The sequence below is a fragment of the Lampris incognitus genome, chromosome 8 (genome assembly GCF_029633865.1).
Source record: "Lampris incognitus isolate fLamInc1 chromosome 8, fLamInc1.hap2, whole genome shotgun sequence".
Lineage (NCBI taxonomy): Eukaryota > Metazoa > Chordata > Actinopteri > Lampriformes > Lampridae > Lampris > Lampris incognitus.
In genome coordinates, this window is record NC_079218.1 from 45,867,409 (window position 1) to 45,879,508 (window position 12,100).

Consider the following 12,100-nt stretch of genomic DNA (forward strand, 5'->3'; position numbering starts at 1 on the left):
GCCAGTTGCCCCACTCTTCCGAGCCACCCCGGTCGCCGATCCGGGGAGGGCTGCAGACTACCACATGCCTCCTCCGATACATGTGGAGTCGCCAGCCGCTTCTTTTCACCTGACAGTGGGGGGAGTTTCGCCAGGGGGACGTAGCGCGTGGGAGGATCACGCTATTCCCCCCCAGTCCCCGGAAAGGTGCTCCAACCGACCAGAGTGGGCGCTAGTGCAGTGACCAGGACATATACCTACATCCAGCTTCCCACTGGACACGGCCAATTGTGTCTGTAGGGACGCCCGACTCGATCCGGCGATCCCCGTGTCGGTAGGCAGCGGAATAGACCGCTACGCTACCCAGGGTTACAGTTTGTGTGAAGGTGATCACATAGCGGTGTTTTGGGTAAATGGGTTAATGGAGTGGGGTTTCGACACACTGTTTGAGAATGCGGATCATCACTTGAGGGCTGCAGTTAAGCAACTGAGAAAAACCATAGCAACTGAAAAGGTTCAGATCTTTGTAAAACAAAGACACAGTAACAAACAACATCAACATCTGAAGCGGCTCTCACACAACCCTCATGTTGATTGTCAGTCTCCTTGGCTTTAACACCTCCGCTGTTTGACCAGCAGATGTATTCCCTCATCCTCGTGTCCTACGTCTCCTCTCGACTCGACCCGGGAGTGGGAGACCCAGCTACTGACGGGCTGTAGAGGAAGCTCTCTCTCTCCTCTTCCTCTATCTCCTTTTCTCCGTCCTCCTCAATGCTCCCGGCCCCGGCCCCCACCGCCTCCTCCTCCTCCTCCTCTGCCATCGTCCCCGTTACAGTCCCCGTATCTTCCTGTCTCTCCTCTCCGCCCCTCGCCTCCCGCTCCTTGACATCCGAGCCCTCGGATTCCCTTGTTTCCTCGGACAGGGAGTACATGTTTCTGGACGGCCCCGCTATGCCCGCCAGAGCTCCTGGTCTGCCCCGCTGGCGCTTCTGGTACAGGCCAAAGTCAGTGATGTCTTTGGGGAAGTTTTTCCTCTGGCTCGACTTTTCGCCGGTGCCCTCGTCAGACGACAGGGGCATGAGCCCATTAGCGAGCCCGCCGAAGGCCTCCAGCCCGGTTGAGCCTGTGGCACCGCCCTGCTTGAGGATGGAGGTGGTGATGTTGAGGAGGTTGAGTTTGCCGCTGTTGACTTGGCTGTCGGAGGGCGAGGAGGAAACCTTGAGCGCCGAATTCGGGTAGGCGAGATTCGACTCCCCTGAGCTCCCGCCGGTCTTTGCCCCTTGTAGGGAGGGCTTACTGATTTTCATCATGCCCATCACCTCATAACGGAAACTGGAAATGTCTTGTTTCAGCTCCTGAGGAAGAAAAGGGTATAAGTGAGTTTGACTATGACTGATAATACATGTTTTATTCATTTAGGGGGGAAAAAAAACAAAACGGCTTGAGCTGATTAAATTCCAAGTAAATCAGCCTAAAACCTGCAGCAGTTCTTGCGAGTTTGGTTTTTTTTGGCTTAAGAATCAGAAATCTCCCCCTATTAGTCAAATTAGAGCAGATTGGCTAATTTTCTGTCTAAGTAATGAGACTGGATTCCCACGCGAAGCCCAATCCTCCGAAGCAATTTCCTGATGCAGAAAATGTTCGCATCAGCTGTTAGCCATTACCCCGTGTGCGCGCGCATGTGCGTGTGCAGGTTGTGTTGCATTCTGTTTGCTTCAGACACACAATTGGCGCAATGAGAGCACAGTCACTGCCACTTAACACTACGGGGCTTCATTTGAATGCATAAAAGTCAATTTTAAGTGAACGTTTAGTCATTCATCTCTTACAGGAACCCTGGAGCTTACCAGAAATGATGTCAGTCTAACTTGAAGAAGAAAAAAATGGAGGCAACATATTTTTATGAATGGCTGTTTCCATGTATATATTGGTGTGTAGGTGTGTGCGTATACATACAAAATCTAACCACCTACCCTTCTCTGGTTTTACGTATCTACTCAACTGTGAATCAATCACTTTCAATCAGTCTATCAATTTCTATTTTTACATAAAACAATAAAGAAATAAATCATCGCGACAGTTGGGTGTAATACGTGCTTAGCATCGACTCGAGAAAGCCCGACAGCGCACCGAGGAGCTTTGAAGCTCGGTCCTACCTTGAAGTTCTCTTCAGTCAGGCCCTCCTCTGTCTTGGCATCTCTGATCATGGCGGCCACATAGCGCTTCACCAGGTTCCTCAGTACCTCCTACACCAACAGACAGATGTGCACAGGGAGACAAGCTTTAGTACACGGTGGAAAGATGATGGATCCAATGCACCCCTTCAATATCCTAATTGCCGTCTATCTGCAAGACAAAAAAAAAGAATCAGTTGAGAAAAAAAAAAACCCACACCAAAGAAAACGCAGCCTCTAAGATCAAATACAGCGACTGCCTCCTGCAGGTGCCGAGGAATATCTTATGAAACTCAGGTTGGGTTTGACAAGGTAAAGTGATAAACAACTCTGCATTATTGGGTGTTCTCTTTTACGAGAGGCAACAAATGCATTTCGCCGACAGGCTGAAGTTCACAGTTCATTTCGGCAGTCGGAGGGTTGAAAGTCCGTGTTACAGACATGCGGAGAAAATAGTTATCACCCTCAGCTTGTTTTCAGAGGGGATGCATTTACCTGATACTGGTGGTTTATCCTCAGGTTCTCTGCTGCACGTCTCTACAGAGACAAAAGAGAGAATTATAGAGAGAAAGAAAACATAGCGTGCTAGCTGTGTGCTAGCTGAGTCTCAAAGCATGGGAACCAGTACAAAGTATGTGCCAAGTGAAACATAAAATCATGACAGTTGCATTGTGAAAAAGCAAGGTTTTGACCATTTAAAAAAAGGACACCCATACTATACTATACTATGCTAAGCTATACAATGCTAAACTATACTATGCTATGCTAAGCTATGCTATGGTAAACTATACTCTGCTATGCTATGCTATGCTAAGCTAAACTATACTATGCTATGCTAAACTATGCTATACAATGCTATGCTATGCTATACTACTGGGGGAGAGGTTGGCAAAGAAGAAGTGGGATAATCAGAGAGATGAAGAAAGTAGACAGGCGTACAAGGAGATGCGGCGTAAAGTGAAGAGAGAGGTGGCAAAGGAAAAGGCGCATGATGAGTTGTATGAGAGGTTAGACACTAAGGAAGGAGAAAAGGACTTGCACTGATTGGCTAGACAGATGGAGCAAGTTGGGAAGGATGTGTAGCAGGTTAGGGTGATGAAAGACAGGAAATGAGCTGAAAAGCGAGGAGAGTGTGTTGAGAAGGTGGAAAAGAGTACTTCGAGGGGCTGATGAATGAAGAAAATGAGAGAAGAGAGGGTTGGACGATGTGGGGATAGTGAATCAGGAAGTGCAGTGGATGAGCAAGGAAGAAGTGAGGGCAGCTATAAAGAGGATGAAGAGTGGAAAGGCAGTTGGTCCAGATGACATACCTGTGGAGGCATGGAGGTGTTTAGGAGAGAAGGCAGTAGGGTTTTTAACTAGATTGTTGAACACAATTTTGAAAAGTGAGAGGATGCCTGAGGAGTGGAAAAGAAGCATGCTGGTACCGATTTTCAAGAATAAGGGTGATGTGCAGTGCTGCAGTAACTACAGAGGTATAAAGTTGATCAGCCACAGCATGAAGATATGGGAAAGAGTAGTGGAAGCCAAGTTAAGAGGAGAGGTGACGATTAGCGAGCAGCAGTATGGTTTCATGGCACGAAAGAGCACCACAGATACAATGTTTTCTTTGAAAATGTTGATGGAGAAGTATAGAGAAGGCCAGAAGGAGTTACATTGTGTCTTTAGAGAAAGCAAATGACAGGATCCCGACAGAGGAGGTGTGGTATTGTATGAGGAAGTCATGAAGTGCAGAGAAGTATGTAGGAGCGGTGCAGGATATGTCTGAGGGAGGTGTGACAGTGGTGAGGTGTACAGTTGTAATGACAGATGGGTTCAAGGTGGAGGTGGGATTACATCAAGGGTCAGCTCTGAGCCCTTTCTTGTTTGCAATGGTGATGGACAGGTTGACAGATGAGATCAGGCAGGAGGCTCTGTGGACTATGATGTTTGCGGATGACATTGTGATCTGTAGCGAGAGTAGGGAGCAGGTTGAGGAGAGCCTGAAGAGGTGGAGGTATGCACTGGAGAGAAGAGGAATGAAAGTCAGTAGGAGCAAGACGGAATACCTATGCGTGAATGAGAGGGAGGACGGTGGAATGGTGAGGATGCAAGGAATAGAGGTGAGGAAGATGGACAAGTTCAAATACTTGGGGTCAACTGTTCAAAGTAATGGGGAGTGCAGAGGAGAGGTGAAGAAGAGAGTGCAGGCAGGGTGGAGTGGATGGAGAAGAGTGTCAGGAGTTATTTGTGACAGAAGGGTACCAGCAAGAGTTAAAGGGAAGGTTTACAAGATGGTGGTGAAACCAGCTATGCTGTATGGTTTGGAGACGATGGCACTGATGAAAAGACAGGAGGCAGAGCTGGAGGTGGCAGAATTGAAGATGCGAAGATTTTCATTGGGAGTGACAAAGAAGAACAAGACTAGCAGCGAGTGTATTAGAGGCACAGCTCAGGTTAGACGGTTTGGAGACAAAGCAAAAGAGGCAAGATTGAGATGGTTTGGACATGTGCAGAGGAGAGATGCTGGGTATATTAGGAGAAGGATGCTGAATATGGAGCTACCAGGCAAGAGGAAAAGAGGAAGACCAAAGAGGAGGTTTATGGATATGGTGAGGGAGGACATGCATGTGGCTGGCGTGACAGAGGAAGATGCAGAGGATAGGAAGAGATGGAAACGGATGATCTGCTGTCGTGACCCATAATGAGAGCAGCCGAAAGTAGTACTATGCTATACTATACTATACTATACTATACTATACTATACTATACTATACTCATCATCGATGGTAACTCGGGGCCGAGTATGACTGTCCTCCTTCTGGGTCCTTCTGGGTCTTCAGGTGAGCATAGAGGCCGATCATGGAGCCGCAAAATGGGCTACGTGTAACAGCTTTTTATGGTGAGTGGCTGATGCACCTGCAGCCACCACACGGTCCTTGGCGGGAGGTGGCCAGAGTCCAATGGCATGGAGAACCAAAACGATTGTTGCAGCCTTTATCTGCCTTCACTGCTGTTGTGACCTGGAGACATCTTCCACCAGTTCCGCTGATGAAGTCTTTCTTGGATTTTGCTTCATCTGGAACCTTGCCCTTGACCAATCTGTCTTGGGTGACCCTACCAGGAGCCAAGCTCTGGACGGCATAGCTCTTGGGATCATTAGCACACGCAAGCTTCTGTACCATGGCAAGGTTGTGATCCAGGAGAAGACTATACTATACTATACTATACTATACTATACTATACTATATGCTAGCCACAGAATCTCAGTGTTACTTGCTGTGTGTTTTTCTGGATTTTTAATGCATGGCATACTTGCTGACTCTATGTTGTCTGTCTAACTTGTGCCAGTAATCAAAGACAAAACTGGTAAAATATCCAGCATAGACAATTATAGGCTAATTGCTCTAGCTAGCATACTTTCCAAAGTATTAGAACGAATTCTCTTGGATGGGCTTCAAGAATACATATCAACTACTGACAATCAATTTGGCCTTAAAAATAAACACGGTACATATTTGTGCATATATGCACTGAAGGAAGCTGTTAGTAAATATCGAAGACATAACACTACAATATATTTAATCATGCTAAATTGTTTGTTAAACTACAAGAGCGAGGGGTCCCCTCTTACTTGATAAGGACCTCGCATTTTTGGTATTCATATCCAACCATGCAAGTCAGATGGGGTAAGAGTATATCTGCACGTTTCCCAGTGACCAATGGGGTCCGACAAGGTGGAATACTGTTGCCTGTTCTCTTCAGTGTGTATATAGATGATCTCTCTAAAAAGCTAAAAGAGTGGAAGACCGGCTATATGGTGGGGCAAAGTCTTATTAACCATCTGATGTACGCTGATAACCGAGTCATACTGTCTCCTTATAGTGCTGGCTTACAGCAACTGCTCAGAGTCTGCTCAAGTTACGGTGTGCAGCATTACATTAAATTTAACTCAAAAAAGAGCGCTGTCATGATTGCTAAAACCAAGGAGGATCAGAAGCAAAATGTTCCTTTATTCTTCCTGGCAGACCGAGCACTAAATGTGGTGAACAAAGTAAGATGTCTGGGTCCCATCATCAGGAATTATTTATGTGATGACGATGATGTGCAGCGCCTGTGTTGCAAACTGTATGCACAAGCCATTATGCTGGCCCGCAAATTTCCCATGTGTACAGGTGATGTTAAAACTGCTCTTTTTAGGGCCTACTGTACTCCACTCTACACAGCCCACCTGTGGTGCGATTATAGCAAAGCAAAAATGAAAAAGCTGCATGTAGCATATAATGATGCGTTCAGAATCCTGCTCAAGCTTGCAAGATGGACAAGTGCAAGTCATATGTGTGCGACCAGTAATGTTCCCAATTTTCATGCTGTGTTGAGGAATTTTATGTACAAATTTATGTGTTGACTAATCGATTCCAGGAATGTAATTACAATGCTGTTAACTGAGCCTACACAAAGTGACAGGAGGTACTCCTCCTGTTTCTGGAAACACTGGAACAAATGTCTGTACAGATTTTAATCATTGCGGACTTGTGAACTGCCGCTTTTAGCGATATTTTTGTGTATTTTTGTTGTTGTTTTTTAATATGGACCTACCTATGTGTCTGAATAAAGTAAGATTTGATTGATTGATGGATATACTATACTATACTATACTACACTATACTATGCTATGCTATACTGACAGAGTACTTAATGGCACTATTTAATGGGCAGCCCTTTTAATTTAATGGACAACCCTTTTACAAATCTCAACATTTTACTTCTGAAAGCAAGCGAAATTTAGAACGTGTTAGCCCCCCCCCCCAAAAAAAATGGACTTATAGCGTTTGGGACCAGAGCTTTTGCAAACTTCCTGCCGTGCCTTTGAATTGGCACTCCAACAGGACAGGCCGCTTTTCAGATAAACAGATCAGCGCCGGTTCTCTGTTTACTCACGCCGAGTGTCCCAAACGTTTCAGGGCGTTTGGAGTGGGTCCGTTTGCACACCTGCCTCTTGATCCAGCACATGAGGTACCAGGCTGATTTGGGGCTGGGGATGATGTTGAACGGAGACGGCAGGGTCCCCCCCTCCTCGAAGTAACTCATCCACAGCTTGGTCCTGGCAAACTTCCACTCGATGTCCGCGTGGTCCTGAAATCACAATTTCAGTGAGTTCAGAAATAACGGCGGTAGTCTCGTCCATATTTCTTTAAACGTGTTTTGAATGCGAAAGACATGTGAGAAATGATGATGAGGGCAGGACAGCATGAACACATGAATGAATGAATACAAAAACCATCGCTTGAGCGTTTGAATTATAAACATTTATCCCTGTTAGGGCTGCACTTACAGCGATGTGCTGGTAGGAGTTGTTCATCATGGCTATGAGCATGTTGAGGAGCACCACCAGTGAGATGATGTTGTATGTGCCGAACATGGTGGCACCGACAAACTCAGTGAACTGGTGGTCTGCGTCTACGTTGGTCACGTACAGGCTGATCAGCCCAAAGATAGACCAGAAGAGAGACTGCAGGGTCTCGAACAACCTGGGAGGGGAAGAGATAGATTGCAGAATGCTGCAAGTTACACAAGAACATACGTTCAGAAATGCAGCATGGACATATACGTATACATACGCACACACAACCAGGGAAACGCACTCATGTGTCTCTGCAAATCATGTCCTGCACAAACCCAACTTGAAGTCACGTGCACACAAGGGGGCTACGCAGACGATAAGGGGCGCGTTCACACGCACTCACGTGGAGAACGCGTTGTTCTGCTCCACACAGCGGATGCCCTTGCATTTGCCCCTTTCATCTGCTGCCTTGGTCTCGTAGTAGAAGTACAGCTGGTTTAGCCCATTAGCAAAAGCCAGCAGCACCTGGGAGGAGACAGCGAAAAGTACAGAAAAAAAATCTTTTGCAATGTGTGTGTGTGTGTGTGTGTGTGTGGGGGGGGGGTGTTTTTAGATAATTGGGAGTGCTGGGGATAATGCTGTGATTAATTTAATTGAAAAAAAAAACAAGTCAGCATTTTAAGCAGGCAGTTGTTTGGATGCAGCTGATTTAGTTAAAGGCAGAATGAGTAAGATTTCTCATAAAGCCAACGTATCGACTCAGACAATAATACTCCCTCTTACTCATCACTGGTGACCCACTAGACGTGTGCGGCGGGGTCCGTATCTGCAGAGACCCGGTCCTCTGCCTGTATCTTCTTCTTTGGCGGTGTACGGGACGTTTCTGGGCGGTGACCTTTGGGCAGGGGGACTCTTAAAAACGCAGCGACTAGGTGCCAGATTGACATCATAAGCACGCGCCCATGAGGAAGCTACTGCAATGGCGGACACAGCACCGAAAAGACGCAAATATCGTGAGGTGAAACGCCAACCGGACGAAGCTCGTCCCAAAACGAGAGTGAATCTGGGTTTCACCCGCTAGCGAGCACCGAAGGGGAGGATGAGGAGCGACGCAGACACTGGGATGTGTTCTGGTAAGGGCGGTCAGAGGGCGTGTCCTTCTGGTGACGCTGAGCCGAGGGGGAGGAGCCAACGTTAAACGTGTTTACAAACCGCAACTGACAAATCCTGCTCGTTCTATATTGTGCTTATATGGCAGCGAATCAGGGGGGGCAGCCCGGGAACTGCCGCCGCAGCCGGGACGCGAACCCGTATCTCCCGCACCGCGGGCGACAACGTTAACCAGTCGACTAAATGGACGTTATAGTATAAAGCAGGTGTGATTTATCTAAACAGGTTCACGTAAATCCTTACTTGCAAGTTGTTACTCATGATGGCATTGCACTTAAGAAATCAGATGCTTTTGATGACGCAATTACTTTTGATTGTTGAAAAGCCCAAACGGTCAAAATGACCGCCCATGGTCGTTCTATTTGTTTTTAAGTTCTGGTCGTTGTTTGGGACCGTTTCAATGGTTAGTTTCCGTTCTGGTTTTACATTTCAGGTTTTATAGGCCTTGTTACATTTGTTAGATTAGCAATATGTGTTTTCCGTTTTGTTTTTCCAGGTAATGTTTTCACTTTTGCAATTCTGCTATTCAAGCTCGACCATGGCTCTCTGAAGTTTACATTGTTTAAAAATAGTATTATAGTTGTTAAAATGTTAATTTTGGTGTCAGTCGTTTCCTAACAGACATACTAACATATTGCGTTAATACATTAATATATTGACAGAATATATTGAGTTTAAAAACCGGCGGTCATTCTGACCGCCCATGGCCGTTTTAGGTAGGCGTGAAATCCCGGTCGTCCATTTTCACCCAAATTATTTTTTTAAGCGAAGTATCTTTACTTCAACTCAAGTATGGGTTTTTGGCTGCCATTTCCACCTCTGCATGTAGATTGGTGCCTGCATCTGTGGGCCGCTTGTGTTTTTACCAGACAGTAGATGAAGAGGAACTTGAGGATGTCCAGCAGCATTCTCCCAAGAGAGATCTGCAGCGGCCCCAGGTGAGAGTTGGCTGTGAACAGCGAGATGAGTCGCAGAGAGCTGAAGATGTTGGCTATAGCGAACACTGCCTCCGCTACCAGCGTAGGGTGCCACATCTCCCACTGGTTCCTGGGTTTACAGCCGCTGTACTGGAAGGAACGAAGAGGTAGAGGGAGAAATGGTTGCCAATTGATGGAAAGGGAGGAGAGACAGACTGCTGGTGTGACATACAGTAACCTATGGGAGAGGAATCTTCAAATGACTTCTTGTCGACTGCAATGCGTCTTTCTAAGTAATAACAAAAACATACGTCAGGTTCTTTTTTTCCCCCGTTCTTTTTATCTCACAAAACTGCTTTGAACGCCTTGTCAAGGATGCAGAAACCCGAGCTGATAATTCTTCTTGTCTCGCTGTTATTCAAACAGGCCTTCGAGAAATCAAACGCACGAGACGAGAGAATCAAAACCTGATAAGTACTCACATTTATATGATAATTTTGAAGAGCCAGGTGTCCTGTTATCCACTCTGAAATGACGCACCGTTGGCCATGCTATAATTACTATTCAGAGCTCTACATTAGGCACCGGCACCAGGGCGGTGGAAAAGGGCTACGTGATGCGTGTAGTTCGACAGGCAAACATCTCTGCTACTTGCTGACTCTTGTAAGTCGCCTTGAAAACAATGCAACCGTAACGTAACTCGGATATGGTTAAATTGTATATGTGTACTATTATTTGCAGGGCTGATACAGACATGCAAAGATAACTATAAACAGGGGCGTCTGGCTGGCATGGTGGTCTATTCTGTTGCCTAACAACACAGGGATCACCGGTTCGAATCCCTGTATTACCTCCGGCTTGGCCGGGCGTCCCTACAGACACAATTGGCCGTGTCTGCGGGTGGGAAGCCGGATGTGGGTATGTGTCCTGGTCGCTGCACTAGCGCCTCCTCTGGTCGGTCGGTCGGTCGGACGGGGGGACTGGGGGGAATAGGATGATCCTCCCACTTGCTACGTCCTCCTGGTGAAACTCCTCACTGTCAGGTGAAAGGAAGCGGCTGGTGACTCCACATGTATCGTAGGAGGCATGTGGTAGTCTGCAGCCCTCCCCAGATCAGCAGATGGGGTGGAGCAGCGACCGGGACGGCTCGGAAGAGTGGTGTAATTGGCCAAGTACAATTGGACGAAAAGGGGGGGGGGATCCCCCCCCCCAGGACATGAACTCACTGTTCCCTCCTAAATTTGCATCTACGCATTGGTGTACTAGCATGAGAGATGGTAGCCTGTCAAGCAGTAGTTTTTGGTTACCTTAGTATAGGCTACAATTTTGAGGGAAATAGTGGCCAGGTAGAGGGAGTTCATGACGAAGTCCATCAGGTTCCACCAGTCGTGGATATAGTCTTGGAAACCACCGTCCCACATCTGCTTGATCTCGGTCCAGATGAATCCTAGACACAGGAAGCTTGTTTTAAACCACAAACATCCTGCAACGTTTCATCTGGTCATCTTACAGCAGACCACTTCCCTGTGCCCTTGATTTGGTCTTTTCTTCATTTATATATTCACTAATTGCTTGACCCGTACAGTCTTTTACAGACATAAAGCGAAAGTTTGGAATTTCTGGTCTATCCTTATTTTACTCTCATTGCTCATGTGGTACATAGATGGGTTTCATTTTCACAGTCATCTGTCCTTTTCTTCATACTGGACACACAACTCCAGCTTGCTACCTACAGTTAATTGCAATTAATAGGGGATAAAGCCACAACAAGATGCACATCCAGTGCCAAAAAAAAAATAAAAAAAATTCCACGGTTTAACTACAGCTAACATGATGCTACAGCAGTTGCTCGTGACAAAGCTAAATGGTCATTTTATAAATTTAATCTTTTTTATGGTCAGTTATGGTCGTTTCTTACCATGCTACTTCCTACAAAAGAGCTTACCAGCAGGGGTCTGCAGAAGAAGACTGAGTTAGCTTTGGCCGAACCGTGCTGGTTTTTGGGGTTTTTTTTGTGCACTGAATGACGATTATGGATTTGTCCCCATTAACTGAATTAATTGCATTAGGTGGCACGGGGGCGCAGTGGTTAGCGCGGTCGCTTCACTGCAAAAAGGTCCTGGGTTCAAGCCCCGGGGTAGTCCAACCTTGGGGGTCGTCCTCTGTGTGGAGTTTGCATGTTCTCCCTGTGTCTACGTGGGTTTCCTCCGGGTGCTCCGGTTTCCTCCCACAGTCCAAAGACATGTAGGTCAGGTGAATCGGCCGTACTAAGTTGTCCCTAGGTATGAATGAATGTGTGTGTGTGTGTGTGTGTGTGTGGGGGGGGGGGGACTGGCGGCTTGTCCAGGGTGTCCCCTGCCGCCCAATGACCACTGGGATAGGCTCCAGCATCCCGTGACCCTGAGTAAGGATTAGCAGTTTGGATAATGGATGGCTGAATAACTGCATTGAAGTGCAGCTAGCGAGCTGGAGTTGTGTGTCCAGTATGAAGAAAAGGAGGGATGACTGTGAAAATGAAACCTACCTTTGTACAACTA

General features: G+C 46.7%; 1 protein-coding gene across 1 annotated transcript in view; it reads right to left on the reverse strand.

The window, feature by feature from the left end:
- Window positions 1-641: 641 nt before the first annotated feature.
- The window catches only part of LOC130116420 (short transient receptor potential channel 4-like), a 36,696-nt gene continuing 25,237 nt past the window's right edge, over window positions 642-12,100 (reverse strand). Inside the window, exons 8-15 of the mRNA XM_056284332.1 lie at window positions 10,871-11,010; window positions 9,513-9,713; window positions 7,880-8,001; window positions 7,468-7,663; window positions 7,074-7,268; window positions 2,649-2,690; window positions 2,136-2,225; window positions 642-1,334 (exon numbers count right to left, since the gene is read on the reverse strand). Coding sequence (XP_056140307.1) covers window positions 642-1,334; window positions 2,136-2,225; window positions 2,649-2,690; window positions 7,074-7,268; window positions 7,468-7,663; window positions 7,880-8,001; window positions 9,513-9,713; window positions 10,871-11,010 — 1,679 coding nt within the window. The remainder of the gene's footprint in view (window positions 1,335-2,135; window positions 2,226-2,648; window positions 2,691-7,073; window positions 7,269-7,467; window positions 7,664-7,879; window positions 8,002-9,512; window positions 9,714-10,870; window positions 11,011-12,100) is intronic.